General features: G+C 38.8%; 1 protein-coding gene and 1 long non-coding RNA gene across 4 annotated transcripts in view; one reads left to right on the top strand and one right to left on the bottom strand.

Annotated features, from left to right (window-relative positions):
• The window catches only part of LOC139030620 (uncharacterized), a 42708-nt gene that overhangs the window by 2082 nt on the left and 22211 nt on the right, over nucleotides 1-18415 (top strand). The gene's annotated exons all lie outside the window — the stretch shown is intronic.
• DENND5B (DENN domain containing 5B) overlaps nucleotides 12603-18415 on the bottom strand; it is a 219297-nt gene continuing 213484 nt past the window's right edge. For all 3 annotated transcript variants that reach the window (XM_020879840.2, XM_070453894.1, XM_070453895.1), the window contains one exon: nucleotides 12603-17621. In XM_020879840.2, coding sequence (XP_020735499.1) covers nucleotides 17438-17621 — 184 coding nt within the window. In that variant the 3' untranslated portion in view covers nucleotides 12603-17437. The remainder of the gene's footprint in view (nucleotides 17622-18415) is intronic.

Consider the following 18415-nt stretch of genomic DNA (forward strand, 5'->3'; position numbering starts at 1 on the left):
CCTGGGTGTTCATTGGAAGGACTGATGTTGAAGCTGAAACTCCAATACTTTGGGCACCTGATTGAAGAGCTGACTCATTTTAAAAGACCCTGATGCTGGGAAAGATTGAGGGCAGGAGAAGGGGACGACAGAAGACGAGATGGTTGGATGGGATCACTGACTCAATGGATGTGGGTTTGGGTGGACTCCGGGAGTTGGTGATGGACAGGGAGGCCTGGAGTGCTGCGGTTCATGGGGTCTCAAAGAGTTGGACACGAATGAGCGAGTGAACTGAACTGACAACATGCCAAGCAGAAAACTAGAAGCAAAAATACAGGTTGTCTTTCTTTGAAAGAGTGTATAACTGTGACTGCAATTGTATGCCTGCAGTTCTTTATGCTGGTGCTTGTTGGGTTTGTCTAGATTTACCTGACCTCTTCTAGCTTTTGGCCTTCAGTGCTTGTGGATAAACAGGTGATGGAACTAAGAAGCTTATAGAATGAGGTAGAAGGGAATGATTGGTAAATCAAGTTATTGGGTTTTTCCTTTGTTTAAAATCACATTTTAATTATAATGTGTGTATTCTCAACTTTTCAGTTATATTTTTTAAAAACCTTGAGGTGTCACTGACACTCAACAAGTTTCATATACTTAAAGTATGCAATTTTGACATGAGTATGTACTCATGAAACTTAATCACTGCAATTAAGTTTATGAATATATCGGTTACCTCCAAAGTTTCCTTGGGCTCTGTCAACTCCTCCCCCCAAGCCCCTCTCCAAGCCGCAACTGATTTGTCTTTTATTACTACAACTTATTTGCATGGCTTTTTAAAAAATTGTTTGCATCTGTATTGTTGCATGTATTAATAGTTTACTGCTTTTTTTTGCTGAGTAGTATTTCATTGTATGGATATACCACAAATTATTTATCCACTCATCTGTTGATGATTATAGGGTTGATTCCAGTTTTTGGCTATTACAAATGAAACTGTGATTAACATTCATGTGCAAGTATTTTTGTGGACATATGATTTTATTTCCTTTCAGTAATTAATTACTTCTTAATAGAATAGCTGGATCATACTATTGGTATGTGTCAAAATTTTTAAGAAACTGTCAAACTGTTTTCCAATGTAGTTGTACTATTTTACATTGCCGTCCGCAGTGTATGAAAACTCCAGTTATACATCCTCTACCATTATTTGGTTTAGCCAGTCCTTTCGATTTTAGCCATCCTCAGAGGCGTGCAATGGTATCTTATTTTAATTTGCATTTCTGAGATAATTAATGATGCTGAACATCTCTTTGTGTACTTTTTGCCATCAATATGTCAGGAGGGCTTCCTGGTGGCTCATATGGTAAAGAATCTGTCTGCAATTCTGGAGACCCAGGTTCAATTCCTGGGTCGGGAAGATCCCCTGGAGAAGGGAATGGCAACCCACTGCAGTATTTTTGCCTGGAGAATTCCATGGACAGAGGAGCCTGGTGGGCTATAGTCCATGGGGTCGCAAAGAGTTGGACACGACTGAGCGATTAACACAAACAAAAAATGTCTTCTTTGGTGAAGTATGCTTTCAAATCAGTTGTCACTTTTTGTTGTTGTTGGACTCTTTATTGCATTTTGAGAGTTCTTTATGTATGTTGGATACAAGTCCTTTATCATATATGTAATTTGCTAATGTTCTCCTAACCTGTGGCTTATTTTTGCATTCTTCTAAAAGTATCTTCCAAAAAGTGTATATTTGGGCAGAGACTACTTAGTCTGGGACCTGGCAGATTTGTTCTCATCTCTTTTCAGATCAAAGGCCTTTGCCACAAATATGCTCCACTAGGTCCTTGGTTAGGCCAAGAAACATACAAGCTTGGTTTCTTTCTTTGTATTTATTGGAGCTGGAGGTACTGTAGCAGCACTGTATGCCTTGTATCTGGCATTGTTCAATCAGTTGGAATAGAAAGAATAAGCCAGAAGAAACTGAATCCCAGTCATCACTGTAAGTTCTATTCAGTGAATGTGGATTACAGTAAGCTGAAGAAAGAAGGTCTAGACTTCTAAATGAAATGTTTGACTATAAAGCTGCTTAGAATGAAGGTCTTCCAGAAGTCATTTGTAAAATTTTCTATTTAACCAGGAAATATTTCTCCTTTAAATGCATGAAATCATGATTGTGTATTGTGTTGGGGGTTTACATTGATTATAAATGTCTGAAACTTGAACAAAAAGCATACATACATTCTTAATTTTTGTTTAGTCAAATTTATCAGTTAAGGACTGTATTTATTTGTCGTATCAGAAATCTTTGCCTAACTCAAGGTCATTTACTCTATATTCTATCAGTTTTTTAATTTTAAAATTTACATTTATATCTGTGATCCATTTTGAGTTGATTTAAAATATATGCTGTGAGGTGTGGATCAAACTTCAGTTCTTTTGCATGTAGTTATTCAGTTGTTCCAGGACCATTCCCTGAAAAGACTATCCTTTTGACACTTAACAACCCTTATAACTTTGTTGAGCAATTGAGCATATATGTGTGGGTCTGTTACCAGACTTTTTGTTCAGTTGACCTAAATTTGTCTAGCTTACCTTAATTTTCCCACACAGTATTAATCACTGTAGCTTTAAGTATAAGCACTAAAGGGCTTCCCAGGTGGTGCAGGTGGTAAAGAATCCACCTGCCAATGCAGGAGATGAATCCCTGGGTCTGGAAGATCCCCCTGGAGTAGGAAATGGCACCCCACTCCAGTATTCTTGCCTGGACAATTCCCTGGGCAGAGGAGCCTGGCAGCTTACAGTTCACAGGGCCGCAGAGTTGGACATGACTGAGTGAGCGCACACACACACAAGTCCCCTACATACGAATCTTCAAGTTACAAACTTTCGAAGATGTGAAAGAGCGTTCTGTCAACACTAGGCATGAGTGAAGTTGCCCTTTCTCTCCTGTTGCTGATGATCCTTCAGCTTTACCATCTCCCACCTTCTCTCCCTTCTACAGTCACTAACTCTTCTTGCTTATTCACTTAATGCCAGCCTCTGTATGCCAGCTATTGTACTGTATTACTGCACTTTTCAAAGTACTGTAAGAGTAAAAATGTTTTATTTTTTGTTTTTATGTATTATTTATGTTAAAAGTATTATAAACCTATTACAGTATAATACTCTATAGCCAATTGTGTTAGCTGGGCACCTAGGCTAACTTTGTTGCACTTATAAACAAATTGGACTTATGAATGTGTTTTTAATATGGAACTCATTCATATGTAGGGGGTTCACTGTATTGAAATCAGGTAGTGTAAGTCTTCCAAGTTTGTTTTTTTTTTTTAATCTATTTCCATATTATTTAGGCTCTTCTAGGGCTTTCACATTCCATAAATTTAAGGATCAGTTTGTTAAGTTCTGTGAAAATGATTGCTGAGAGTTTGAATTAGATTGTGTTGGCTCTATAGATCAATTTGGGGAGAATTGACATCTTAATAATACTGAATCTTCAGATCTAGGACCACACTATAGTTCTCCATGTATTTAGGACTTTAGCTTTCCTCAGTAGTTTTCAGTGAGTGAGTCTTGCCCATTTTTTGTCAAATTTATCCCCAAGTATCTCAGATTTGTAATGCTGTTGCATATAGAAATGCAGTTGATTTTTGTACCTTGACTATATATCTTCTGACCTTGCTAATCTCACTCACTAGCATCAGTAACTTTTTAGTAAATCCCATAGGATTGTCTATTGATAGATGGACAATCATTAATCATCTGTGGATAAAGACAGTTTTACTTCTTTCTTTCCGATCTTTATGCCTTTTCTTTTTCTTATTTTATTGCACTGATTATAAACTACAGTACAATGTTGAATAGAAATGTTAGGAGTGGATGTCTTTGCCTTGTTCTTAATCTTATGGGGGAAGCACTCAGTATTTATCCATAAAGGATGATGTTAGCTGTAGATTTTTTCAGATGACTTTCAGCATTTTCTAACCCATGAACCCAGTATATCTGATGAGAGGAAGTCTGCTGAGTTTTTTTTCCTAAACCTTGAATGAACAGTAGAATTTGTCAATTTTTTTGCCTCTATTGGGATGAACTTATAACTTGCTTTTATTTTTTTAGTCTGTAAGTATGGTGAATTATATTGCTTGACTGAATGTTAACCCAACCTTGCTTTCCCTAATAGACCCCAATTAGTCATGACATATTATTTGTATCATTGGATTTGAATTAATATTTTGTTAAGAATTTTAACATCTACCTTCATAAGAGTTCTTGGTCTGTATTTTTCTTTTCTTGTCATTTGTTTGGTATTGGTATCAGGACAGTGCTGACTCACTGGGAAGTTGGCAAGTATTACCTTGTTGTGGGCTGCATTGTATCCTCTCAGAATTCATGTGTTGAAATTCTAACCCCCAGTACCTCAGATTGTGACAGTATTTGGAGATAAGGTCTTTAAAGAGGTAAGTTGAAATGAAGTCATTAGGGTTGGCCCTAATCCAATATGACTGGTGACCTTAGAGGAAGAGGAAATTAGGACCCAGACATCCACTGAGAGAAGCCCATATGAAGACAGAGAGAGGACGGCCATCTATAAGTCAAAGAGAAAGGCCTCAGAAGAAACCAGTCCTACTGACACCATGCTCTCAGAATTCTAGCCTTCAGAATACTGAGAAAATAAATTTCTGTTGCTTAAACCAACTAGTCTTTGTTATGGCAGCCCTAACAAACTAACACGTACTTCTTTATCCATTTTCTGGAAGACTTTGTATGGAATTTTCATTATTTATTCCTTAAACTTTGGATAGAATTCACTAGTAAAGTTATCTGGACCTGGAGTTTTTCTTTGGGAGAAGGTTAATTTGTTGTTGTTCAGGTGCTGAGTCGTGTCTGACTATTTGTGACCCCATGAACTGCAGCACACCAGGCTTCCCTGTCCTTCACTACCTCCTGGAGTTTGCTCAAACTCATGTCCTTTGAGTGAGTGATGCCATCCAACCATCTCATCCTCTGTCACCCTCTTCTCCTCTTCCCCTTGATCTTTCCCAGAATGAAGGTTTTCCTAATGAGTCAGCTCTTTGCATCAGGTGGCCGAAGTATTGGGAGTTTCAGCTTCAGCATCAGTCCTTCCAATGAATATTCAGGGTTGATTTCTTTTAGGATTGACTGGTTTGATCTCATTGTCCAAGGGACTCTCAAGAGTCTTCTCCAGGACCATAGTTTGAAAGCATCAATTCTTTTTTTAAAAAAATTATTTATTTTAATTGGAGGCTAATTACTTTACAGTATTGTAGTGGTTTTTGCTATGCACTGACATGAATCAGCCATGGATGTACATGTGTTCCCCATCCTGAGCCCCCCTCCCACCTCCCTCGGCATCCCACCCCTCAGGGTCATCCCAGTGCACCAGCCCTGAGCACCCTGTCCCATACATTGAACCTGGACTGGTGATCTATTTCACATATGATAATATACATGTTATTATATTCTCTCAATCATCCCACCCTCGCCTTCTCCCACAGAGTCCAAAAGTCTGTTCTTTACATCTGTGTCTCTTTTGCTGTCTCACATAGAGGGTCCTTGTTACCATTTTTCTAAATTGCATATATATATGCATTAATACACTGTATTGGTGTTTTTCTTTCTGACTTACTTCACTCTGTATAATAGGCTCCAGTTTCATCCACCTCATTAGAACTGCATTCTTTTTAATAGCTAAGTGATATTCCATTGTGTATATGTACCACAACTTTCTTATCCATTTATCTGCCAATGGACATCTAGGTTGCTTCCATGTCCTGGCTATTATAAACAGTGCTGCGATGAACATTGGGGTACACATGTCTCTTGAAAGCATCAATTCTTCAGCACTCAACCTTCTTTATAGTCCAACTCTCACATCCATACACAACTACCAGAAAAGCTACCATACTTAGCTTTGACTATATGTGCCTTTGTCGACAAAGTGATGTCTCCTTTTTAATACACTGTCTAGGTCTGTCATAGCTGTTCTTCCAAGGAGCAAGTGTCTTTTAATTTCAAGGCTGCAGTCACCGTCTGCAGTGATTTTGGAGCCCAAGAAAATGAAATCTGACACTGTTTCCACATTTTCTCCATCCGTTTGCCTTGAAGTGATAGGACCAGATGGCATGATCTTCATTTTTTGAATATTGAGTTTTAAGCCAGCTTTTTCACTCTCCCCTTTCACCTTCATCAAGAGGCTCTTTAGATCCTCTTCACTTCCTGCCATTAAAATGGTATCATCTACATATCTGAGGTTGTTATTTCTCCTGGCAATCTTGATTTCAGCCTGTGCTTCATCCAGCCAGGCATTTTATGTAATATACTCTGCATAGAAGTTAAATAAGCAGGGTGACAATATACAGCCTTGACTTAACTTCTTTCCTAATTTTGAACCAGTCCATTGTTCCATGTCCAGTTCTAACTGTTGCTTCTTGTCTGCATGCACATTTCTCAGGAGGCAGGTGGTGTGTTGTGGTATTCCCATCTCATTAAGAATCTTCCACAGTTTGTTGTGATCCACATAGTCAAAGACTTTAGCATAGTCAGTGAAGCAGAAGTGGATTTTTTTTTTTAAAATTCCCTTGCTTTTTTGATGATCTGGCATATGTTGGCAATTTGATCTCTGGTTCCTCTGCCTTTTCTAAATCTAACTTGTACATCTGGAAGTTCTCGATTTACATACTGCTGAAGCCTAGCTTGAAGGATTTTGAGCGTAATCTTGCTGGCATGTGAAAAGAATGCAATTATACATAATTTGAGCATTCTTTGGCATTGCCCTTCTTTGGAATTGGAGTGAAAACTGACTTTTCCAGTCCTGTGGCCACTGCTGAGTTTTCCAATTTTGCTGGCATATTGAGCGCAGTGCTTTCACAGCGTCATCTCATTGTTTTCCTCTGTCTCTTTGCTATGATCACTGAGGAAGCCTTTCTTATCTCTCCGTGCTATTCTTTGGAAATCTGCATTCAGTTGGGCATATCTTTCCCTTTCTCCTTTGCTTTCTTTTCTCTTCTTTCCTCAACTATTTGAAAGGCCTCCTTGGACAACCATCTTGCCTTCTCATATATCCTTTTCTTGGGGATGGTTTTGGTCACCACCCTCTGTACAGTGTTACGAACCTTCATCCATATTTCTTCAGGCACTCTAACAGATTTAGTCCCTTAAATCTATTTGTCACCTCTACTGTATAATCATAAGGGATTTGATTTAGGTCATACTTGAATGGCCTAGTGGTTTTCCCTACTTTCTTCAATGTAAAGTCTGAGTTTTGCAATAAGGAGCTCACATGATCTGAGCCACTGTCAGCTACTGGTCTTCTTTTGTTGACTGTATAGAGCTTCTCCATCTTCGGCTGCAAAGAATATAGTAAATCTGATTTCTATATTGACCATCTGGTGATGTCCATGCGTACAGTTGTCTCTTGTGTTGTTGGAAGAGGGTATTTGCTATGACTAGTGTGTTCTCTTGGCAAAACTCTGTTAGCCTTTGCCTTGCTTCATTTTGTACTCCAAGGCCAAACTTGCCTCTCATTCCAGTTTTCTCTTATTTTCCTACTTTTGCATTCCAGTCCCCTATAATGAAAAGGACATCTTTTTTTGGTGTTAGTTTTAGGAGGTCTTATATAGGTCTTCATAGAATTGTTCAACTTCAGCTTCTTCGGCATTAGTGGTTGGGGCATCGACTTAGATTACTGTGATGCTGAATGTTTTGCCTTGGAAACAAACTCAGATGACAAAGATAAAAGAAAGTTAAATAACAAATTCAATTTCTTTAATACATATAGGCTACTCAGATTATCTGTTTCTTAAGTGATCTTTGGTAGTTAATGTCTTTAAGAAACTTATCTACCATCTAAGATATAGAATTTCTTGCCAAAAAGATATTCATAATATTCTCTTATTATCCTTTTAATGTATGTAATGTCTGTATTTGCATCACCTCTCTCATTTTTATATGGCAATTTGTGTCTTTTTTTTTTTCTGTAATTAGTCTGGGTAAAGGTTTATCAATGTTATTGGTTTCTCAAAGAACCACCTTCTGTTTTCACTGATTTTCTTTTTCTTTCTGTTTTCTGTTTCATTGGTTTCTGCTCTGATCTTTATTTTTATTACTATTATTGTTTTTAGGTTTTTAAAGCTTGAAGTATATGTCATTGATTTGAGATTTTTTTTTTTCTTACAGAGGTGTTCAATGCAATTAATGTCTTTTCAGGAGCTGCTTTCGATGTATCCCACAAATATTGATATGCTTTATTTTCATTCAGTTCAAAATACTTTCTGCTTTCCATTTTGATTCATTTTTTGACCCTTGTGGTCAGAGAACTTACTTTGCATGACTTAAATCGTTTTAAATTTGACATGTTTTATTGAGCTGAATATGGTCAATCTTGGTAAGTGTTCCTTGTGTACTTGAAAAGCATTTGCATTCTGGTGGGTTGGACATTCTAATAATATCAACTAGGGCAAGTTGGTTGGTACTGTTGTGCAAGTCCTCTGTGTTTCTACTGATTTCCCATTTCTTTATCAATTATTGAGAAAGGAGAGCTTTATCTTACTGTAACTGAGACTTTGTCTATTTCTTATTGAGTCCATTGTTTTTGTGTCCAGGCATTTTGAAGTTCTGCTGGTTTTGAACAGGATGTAAGTGGGAAATCAAGGAAGAGTTTTGGGGCACTTAACACAAGTAGATAGGTGGTATGAGTAGTCGGTAGGTAGTATGGGTCGGTAAAGGGCCTCCGGGTTATGTTATTTTGAGTATAAGGAACATCTGGCCCACATGTTGGCTCTGACTAGAGTGATTTATTTTTAGATTACTCTGCTCAGAGAGTAACTGCTCCATCTAGGTTACACTATCTATTTTAATCAAAGTAAAGCACATATCAGAATAAAGAACCAAAAGAATTATCAAAAATATTAGGTTGGATCATATGGAGTTGACATTTGTCTTTGACCTACAAAAATGGTAATTTCTCATAAAGCAAGGATGTTTGTTCATTTTAGTATTGTTCAGAATAGTGAAACAGTGAGAGTAATCTAAATGTCAAACAGTAAATCATGTCATAGTACTGGAAAATTAAAATTAAAGTTTTGAGAGATTATTTAATAACTGACTCCTTTTGTGTCCTCATCCAATTATATAACTTTAAATTCTATCTATACATGCCAGCAACTCCAAAATGCATATCAGAAGTCCAATAGCTCAGAAGATCCAGACTCAGACATTCAATTTCCTGTTCACCATTTTCACTTGGATGTCTAGTCAATATCTGAAATTTAACATGTCCAAAACGGAACTCCTCATCTGTCTTTAAATCCTGTTCTCCCCACATCCTTACTCATCTCAGTTAGTAGAAATTCTAGCCTCTCCTTTCCCATTTGTTCAGGTCAAAATCCTTGGAGTCATTTTTGGTTTTGGTTTTCACATTTTTATTGGGGGCCACCGGGGAGGGGGCCTGTCCCTGTCCACAGAGGAGCTCACAGTTCTTCAGCCATTTCAGCCACTCCAAGGCTCTGAGCGTCTGGGGGTGGCCAGGCATGTTGGGCATGTTCCCATCGTCTTGAAAGAGCACTGGGTAGGTAGGTGTGGGGTGTGGCCTGGTTGATCATGATGGTGTACTTAGTTGTGAGCTGAGTGTGGGCAGAATTAGAGCGAGGACTCTGGTGGTGAAAGATGCCACCAGCCTGTCATTCTTGAGGAAGGTGACGATTCCAGTGGCTCTCCTGGTTTCCCTTGGAGTCATTTTTGACTCTTCCTCATCCCTGATATTCAATCCATCAGGAAACTTTCTGACTTTAGCTTCAAAATATACCCATACCCAATGCTTTTCACCATTGTGACCACTGAGGTCTTCTTTCTCTTACACTGCAAAAGCCTCCTGACCTTATTATAATAACTGCAGTTAGTATTTTAAAGAGCAGTGATGAAAATTGTATACATCTGGACTAAGTTCAAATGAACATGGCAGACAGTGTCAGCTCTAAATCATTACCTCATAAAGTTTGGAGACATTTGCTCACTATCTTCCTATCTTCTCCTGCATTTTCCTACTCCCCTTCTTCGTTTCCTCCTTAACTGACTATAAGGAACTAAACTGTTCGGAGCAGTTATTAATTTATTGCCCCATAGCAATAAAAATCTTGCTCTGCAACAATGGAGCTAGACCTTCTTGTAAATATTTCTCCTTTGACAGGTGGCACAGTGTTAATCTTCGTTAACAGAATGCACTGGAGAGGCTCTGGAGGAGGGAGCTTCTCTCCTAGGTTCTGCCGTGCTCCCTTCTGTGAGCTCCTCCCGTGTGCAGCTCCTGGCCCTTGTGGAAAGTGAAAGTGAAAATTGCTCAGTCGTGTCTGACTCTTTGCGACCCCATGGACTATATGGTCCATGGAATTCTCCAAGCCAGAATACTGGAGTGGGAAGCCTTTCCCTTCTCCAGAGGATCTTCCTAACCCAGGGATAGAACCCAGGTCTCCTGCACTGCAGGCGGATTCTTTACCAGCTGAGCCACGACAGAAGCCCTTGTGCTCTCAGAGGCTAACCTGTTGTGGTAGGGAGGCTTGGGGGCTCTAGTGAGCTTTACTGGTATCACACCTCTCCATGGAGGGCTTCCCCGGCACCTCCTTCTCCAGTGGTTTCCCAGCAAGTTCTGGGCTATGCCACCTCTCCAAGGATGTTTCCTGGCACCTGACAGCAGATTCTAAACAGGTGGCACTGGTGCAGCATCTCAGTAAAGTTCTCTGCATCTAGTGGGCTGTGCTGTGCCCTCTCTAATGAAGTCTGACTCTCAGCCTAAGTAGGGGGGGCTCTGGGAGGTTTACCCCACCTCAGCCCTAGTTGGTAGCCGCTCCCTATACATGCTGCTTTTGTATTCTTTAGAGTTCTTTTTATTGCTTAGTAGTAAATCCTTCATCATTCCAGTTTCTTACCATAGTAGTCTGTGATGGTTAATTTTATGCATCAACTTAGCTGGGCCATGGTGCCCAGATATTTAATCAGACATTATTCTGGAAGTTTCTGTGATGGTGTTCTTCAGATGAGACAAACATTTACACTGGTGGACTTTGAGTAAAGCAGATTACCCTTCATAATGTATCCAATCTGTTGAAGGCCTTAATTCAGCATAGACTGACCTCGTTTGAGCAAGAAGAAATTCTGCCAGTCAGAGATCTTTGAACTTGAACAACAGTTCCTTCCTTGGGTCTCCAGTCCACCAGCCTAACCTGCAGATTTTGGATTTACCATGGCTCCACAACTGTGTCAGTTGACTCCTTAAAATAAATCTCTCTCTCTACACACACACACACACACACACCTGTACACATCCTTAGCTCTGCTTCTCTGGATAATTCTAACAGTTCTAAACATTAAACTACCTCTCCTCAGATTGCTATGTGGTTTCTGTCTCTTGATTTGGATCCTGACAAATACACCATTATTTCCCCCTGAACTCCGAATCCACATGTGCAACTATACAACATCTTTACTTGGATGTCTAACAGGCATGCCAAACTTACAGCTAAAAGTAAGCTCTTGATGTTCTTCCTGCACACTTGTTTCTCTTACACTTTTTCCAATCTCAGCTACACAACTCCATTTTCAGTGTGGCTTTCCGTGGCTAACCCAGTTTACAATTGCAGTCCCATCTTGAAGCAACCCAATCGTACTTTCAATCCTTCTTCTTTGCTTGTTATTAGTTCTCTAATTACTATATGTATTGGGCTTCCCAGGTGGCTCAGTCGGTAAAGAATCTGCCTGCCAATGCAGAAGATGTGGGTTTGGTCCCTGGGTCAGGAAGATTCCCTGGAGAAAGAAATGGCAACCCACTCTAGTATTCTTGCCTGGAAAATTCCATGGACAGAGGAGCTTGGTGGGCTACAGTCCATGGGGTCACGAAAGTGTTGGACATGACTTTGTGACTAAACAACAACTGTATGTATTACTTGTCATGTTTATTAGGTAATTGCTCTATTAGAATATAAATTCCATAAAAGCAGGAATTTGATGTGTGTGTTTGTTTAAACTGCTGTATGGTCATAACCTAAAGTAATGCTTAACATGTGGTGAATAATCAATGCATCTCTGCCTTTCATTTTTACGAAGGACTGCAGTGCTAGTTATTTTTGAATGTCTTGTATAAGAAATACTACCCTTTCCCAAATTCATAAATACATTCTACATTTTCTTTCGAAAATTGTTTTGCTGTTTATATTTAGATTGTTAAGCTAAGAATTGATTTTCCTGTATGGTATGAGATAGGGTTCACATTTTCTTTCTTTTCTTTTTACCGCTTCTGGATAACCAGTTGCCCAGGAGATATTTCTTGTGTGTGTGTGTGTGCGTGCTTCGTGGAATTCTTCAGGCAAGAATCCTAGCGCAGTTTGCCGTTTCCTACTTCAGGAGATCTTCCCGACCCAGGGATTCAACCCACAACTACACTTGTGCCTCTTGCACTGGCAGGGGGATTCTTTACCACTGTGCCATCTGGGAAGCTCGTATTTCTACTACATAATAGTTTCATGTAGCTTTCTCTCTCATAGTGGTTTTGTTGCTCTACTTTTTGGAGTCACTGGCCCTGTGCACTACTCAATATTAAGGTTCTACAATAATGAAGCACAACAAAGTATCAACCCCACAGTTTTATTTGTAAAGAACAAAGCATGAAAAGTCATATTTAAATGTACTCCAAAACCTGAAAAACCCACATCAGTTTCTCTGATACATATGTTAAAGTGCTTGATATCACAATACTTTTAAAATTTTAATTATATTCAGATGAGAAAAAAATCCAGTTCTGATGCATTTTGTTAACAATACAAAGAAAAAAAAATATAATTTAAATGCAGAAATGCCTATTTAAAAAAAAGATACACAGGATACATTTATACATGGTTCAAGTGTAACACAGAGAATTCTTTCTATATGTTTAACACCCTCATTTGATTGACAACAGGAACTCTCACCATACCTCTCTACTGTTAACAAGATCTGTCTGGTGTCTGGAATATACTGGGCCACACACAAATACATTTAGGTAAATATGTCAAGCGTAATTCCCTCCCACATAACCCAAGGATACCCTGGATTCATTCAAATGAGGAGAATGTTTTTGATGATTTTTTTCACTCTGATATTAATTGCTCAGTGTGATACCTTTCTGGATCCAATCTTTATTTTGTCCTTGAGGACAATCAGGTCTGCTAAGATCTGAAAGGATGAGGTTCTCCTTGGATTATTCTGATCACACTCCATTGGTACCCTCCTTCAAAAAGCTTGGAAATCAGTTGGATTCAAGAGTTGTTTTTTTTGTTTAATTCAAGAGTTTTATAAATGGATTTTAATAGGAATAAGAGACCTAGTAGTTTATTATTTGTTTCTCCTTTTACACTAAAAGGTAATATAACAAATACTTATACAAGAAACATGGACTTCAAATGACATGGATGATATGGAAATAGAATTCACTTTATAAAAGTAGAGAAGATCTCAAGACTCCATTCTCAATCAATGAAGGTGTATTAATACTGAAATATAAATAGCTACAGTTCAGATTGTCCTTCCAAATGGTGAAAAAGATAGACTAGTTTCTATAAACCTCACAGAGAAAATACTCAACAGTTCTCAAAATGAAAATCTACTGAAAAATCATAATTCTTAGCAGAAAGAAGCTATTTTATAATTAACAGCTACACTCCCAGTGCTGTCAAATATTTCCCTGGGCAATCTGAGGTCCTTGTCTGTTGCCTCATGTTTCAGAGTATCTCAGAGGGTTAGCATTCACTATACACAAACTGTTATGTGTAGTCTCCATCCCTCTTCCACTTCCATTTACATACAACAGTGCTTTATTGCGAAAAAAGGAAATATGAGCAATTCAGTATTTCCCCTGTATATTCATACAGTGTGACAGAAGTTCATTAAAATGATTTCTTAAAAAGCCATGTTAAAGTAAATACCACAGGGTTACAAAAGGTACAAAGTGTATGAAATATTTAAAATAAAATTTAGAGGGAAATCATAAATTTTGCAAGCTTTCGGTTTCTTCTATCAAATTCTTGCCACAGTGGGAAAGAGGAAGGGAAGGTTGGGAGGCCTTCCTTTTGTTCTCAGTAGCCCCATTTTCTCCACTGAGAACCCTACTTTATTCTACTCCACACTAAGCCTCAGTCATTTTAAGGTGCAGATGAGCCCCCAAACAGAACACAGCTTCAGGGTCTCACACATAATACCAACACTGGTGTAATACCACTATATCAAAAAGGTTATTAGGAGTTTCAGAACATTTGAAAAACACTTGGAAGATAAGTATTTCAAGAGGTAACATTTTTGGCAATTTAATATTAAAATAATTTCTTCTTAAGCTATTTTGTGAAAATACTAATCATGACTCCAGAGGCACAACTTTTTAATTTATTTTGAAGAAAAAAGTCAAATTTGATTTTTGTATACTTTAACTCTGAAGGATGATGATATAGCAATATACTAATTTATTAACAGCAAAAAGTATACCTCTGAGTGACTTTCCGAAGTCAGGTCGGAAGGCTATGTATACTTATATGTACATTTATTCTAAGAGTTCTGCTGTTGTCCTGCTCAAAATAATTTGATACTCAAAGACAGTTATAAGCCATGTTAAGAATTGTCTTACTTCTTTAGAACTGTATTTCTTACATGACCCCAAACTCTGCTTAAGTATCCTTTTCATTCATCAACTTGAGTTTTAAGAACTTTTTGTTGTTTCCAAATATTAAATTTTTTCTGAAAAGCCACCATTACCCATCACTAGAAATATTCAAAAGAATGGGCTATAGGGCATTTGGGCAGCTCTTAAGGAGGTCCCCAGGGGTCTGGAGCACTGGCTTTATTACTGGACTGTGTATGGACTTCCAAGGTGATAACTCTAAAGGGCACAGCATTCTAGAGGATGTGTCCATTCTGGTGTGATTTTATTCTTCTGCAACTCGTCATTTCACTACTGTAGTCAGATAATAGAAAATGGGATGAAACTTCAGGTCAAACTCTTGGGGGGTATTACTTTCTAAAGTAATGGTTTTACTCACAGGTCTGATATCCAATTTTACTACTAATTTTGTTTTTGGCTGTGCCATAAGGCGTGTGAGATTTTAGTTCCCTGACCAGGGATCAAACCCCGGTCCTCAGCAGTAAAAGTGTGGAATCCTAACCACTGGACTGCCAGGGAATTCCTGCTCCTACTTTTTATAACAGGTGTAATTTTCTGTAACTTAAGGACAATTTGTTAAAGTGAATATTAATCCCTATAAATTATTACTATAAATGAATATTAATCATTATCTGCTACCTATATACGTGGATGAATTAAGATCCAAGGGTAGAAAGACTTACTATGAATGCCTTGAAGGCCAGTCTCATGTAGCCTGGTGTAATTAAAAAAACATGAATTCTAGACCTTGTGTTGTCACTGACCAGGTGTGCAGGTAAGTATTTAATCTCTCTGATCCTTAAGTCTTCCCATCTGTAAAATGAGAAGGCTAGATGAGATGACTTAATTCTAGCATGCTAACCTAAGTCACCTCTCTGTTTGCCCAGAATGTGTCAGAAGCAAGGCCTTTGGAAAAGGTAACAAAAACAAAACCCTAGATTGGATCATTCTGTGGTTTCTCCTCACTGAAACAGTAAGCACCTGGTGTGAAACAGGTTCTGGATATGTCCCATAATAGACTCTCCATGTCCCAGGGGTAGCCACACCACTGTGGACAAACTTTAGCTGCAGGCAAACACATTTCTGGTCTACCCAGGTCACCCACCCAGAACCATCTTAAACCCTCTCCATGGTTTCTAAATGCTGCCTTCAGTTCTCCCTTACCTCCTCAAGGACTCAGTCACACATTAAAAGGGAGCGTGCCTTGGCTGAATACAGTGTTTGATAATGGGAGTGGGGCACTTAATTCACTAGTTTCTTCCTCAAGAGAAAAAGGGAAGCAACACTATTGGCTAAAGCCCAGGACCCTCAGATGACACAAGGGTCCTGAGAGGCCATGACTTTGCTTCTCAGTCACAATTGGGAATAACCTGGAGCTCTGCTAAGGCAATTTCACTGCTAACAACCTGCAAATGTCTAAATTACTTACAAGACCAACTGTAACATGAAGACTTATGGTAACGTACTAACACTGTATTTAACTTCCTTAAAAAACACCAAATTGGAAAGTTACTCACAACGTTTGGTCTTCCAAACTGTTGCCTCAAGTTTTGCTTCCATTTTGCCAGTCTGCGTAATACTTTTACCTTCCTGGGCCAGCAGTATTACATTTTCACCCCTGCTTACAAAGGAACATACAGCTGGCCCTGAAACACCCAGAAAGGGTTCATTCTTTCTCTCTTCTTCTGGTATTTGCATTATCATGGTCAACAAATACTTTCACAAAAACATTCCAAGCCACACAGAGTCCTCCTCCTTCTTAGACATTCTTTCCATTTCCTGAGGGGGGATGGGCACTGGAAGAGGGGAGGCGGGTGATTGGAACCAAACAAAGACAGTGTTTGTGGTTATTCTTGAGGGGGTAAGGGACCAATGCAGGGTTGAGATGGCCAATTAAAAGTATAGAATCAAAATGCTGTTTGCAGTTTTTAAGACTGAGGCCAACACTCTGAAATTCACATCTCCCCAAAGTACCTCAAATAACAGGAATAAAAATGTCAAAAGATGAAGTTAGTCTAGGCTAATCTTTCCAAAGTGTAAAGAAGTTAATATAATCCCACAATTTCATATGCTTCTCAGGGCTTTGTGTGTTCTCTTTTCAGTTCAGCCAAGCTCCTGGGGTCCAGTATTTAAAATATTTGAATTATATCTTTATCTTGTGCTGATGAAAAAATTTTTCCAAAAGACTTGGAAGAGTGGCTCAATTCAAATTAGGAAACCATTTGAAACTTAAAAGATGTAAATGAGGGCTACTCTCCCCTACAGTAGGTAAACTGTTTACATTCACAATATAAAGGGTAACACACCAGGATGGCTGGTGAGTACCTAACAATGCTTTCTGGATTCCTTTGTGGTACCTGGAGGAAAATAAAAAGCCCCAATGGGTTGTACTATATTTACATGTTTACTGGCTTCTTCCTGACTAGCACCACTCTCCCCACTACCCAACTCCCAATACTTTTAAGCTACTGATTTTAAGTTACAGGAGTATTCAATCTAAGAAAAGTCTTATTAGAGTAATAGAATTTCTTAAAGAAGAGAGCATATTTACACACATCTAACACATGAAAATACTCTATTTTATACTAAATTCCAGGTTCAAATGAACTACAATACAGCATTTTGCCTTGTCTGCGGTATGAGGACTGTTCACATTGGGGGACACGCCGTGCCGCCCCTGCAGTGACTCACTGCCTTGTCAGACAAGTCCAAATCCGTCCCCATTGTCGGGGAAGGTTCAGGAACAAGGGTTCTGGACTGAGTTTCTAGCTAATTGGGTTACACATCCACTCCTTTGATGAGTGAGCCTTCTAAGACTATGGTGAAGTCCTGAATGGTCTGCAGAATGCGGATGAGGGAGTTGACCGTCATGTGATCTCGCAGGAGGGCGCTCTCCTCATACATCCGGGTGATGGCAGGACACTCGGCTAACAGAGGAATCCACTGTGGGAGCAGGCGATCTCTGCAGACCCAAACAGAAACAAGTCCTGAGCACTGCTGCCCTGCTGCAGAACTACACACACACTGGAGCTGTGGACAGGAAGGTGAGAGGCTGAATGGGGAGAAATCTAGCCAAGCTCTGAGGTCACCAGAGAGAAAATCAAAGTCAAGTAGTTGGATATTACTGGTTAAAAAGATAATGAAACAGTGTACGCTAAGGGGGAAAGGAAACCCATCAGATTCTAAGAGTGAGTATGCACAAATTGGCCATAAAGACTTAGATGTGGTAAAGATATTCTCTATTCTGATTCTACCTCTTTTAAAAAGAAGCAGAACGTCATTTTGTATTGTTTAACAGAGATGTTATCCAGACATCTGTGACAAGTCATGCCAAAGTAGACCTTTTGGGAAGAAAAGACTCCATTAAATTGTAGGGACTAGCACTTAAAAAAAAATTTTACACAACATAAAAAGGTAAGGAACAAAATCAAAGCAGAAAAACATTAAGTAGGTCTTATAAACCAAAAGAAGTGTTGCATTGATCTAATAAATCAAAACAGTAAAGAGAGAAAAGGAGATAAGGATCATGCTCAAAAGGAACTTAAAAAGCACAGCTGAAGTTGGACGGCTTTTATTAAGAAGAAATATAGAATTTAGCTCAATAAACCAGCTGTTTCAGGAGGACAGGATCTCAATTTTTAACGTTTCCTGATTAAACTGACATTAGTATCTGTAACTAAGTTGCTTAGACACCCTTGCTGAGCAGCTCTCAGTACACCTTCATGACAAGGCAGCTAGGCCATCCTACAAGAGGTG

The sequence above is a fragment of the Odocoileus virginianus genome, chromosome 23, assembly GCF_023699985.2.
Source record: "Odocoileus virginianus isolate 20LAN1187 ecotype Illinois chromosome 23, Ovbor_1.2, whole genome shotgun sequence".
In the NCBI taxonomy this organism is placed as follows: Eukaryota; Metazoa; Chordata; class Mammalia; order Artiodactyla; family Cervidae; genus Odocoileus; species Odocoileus virginianus.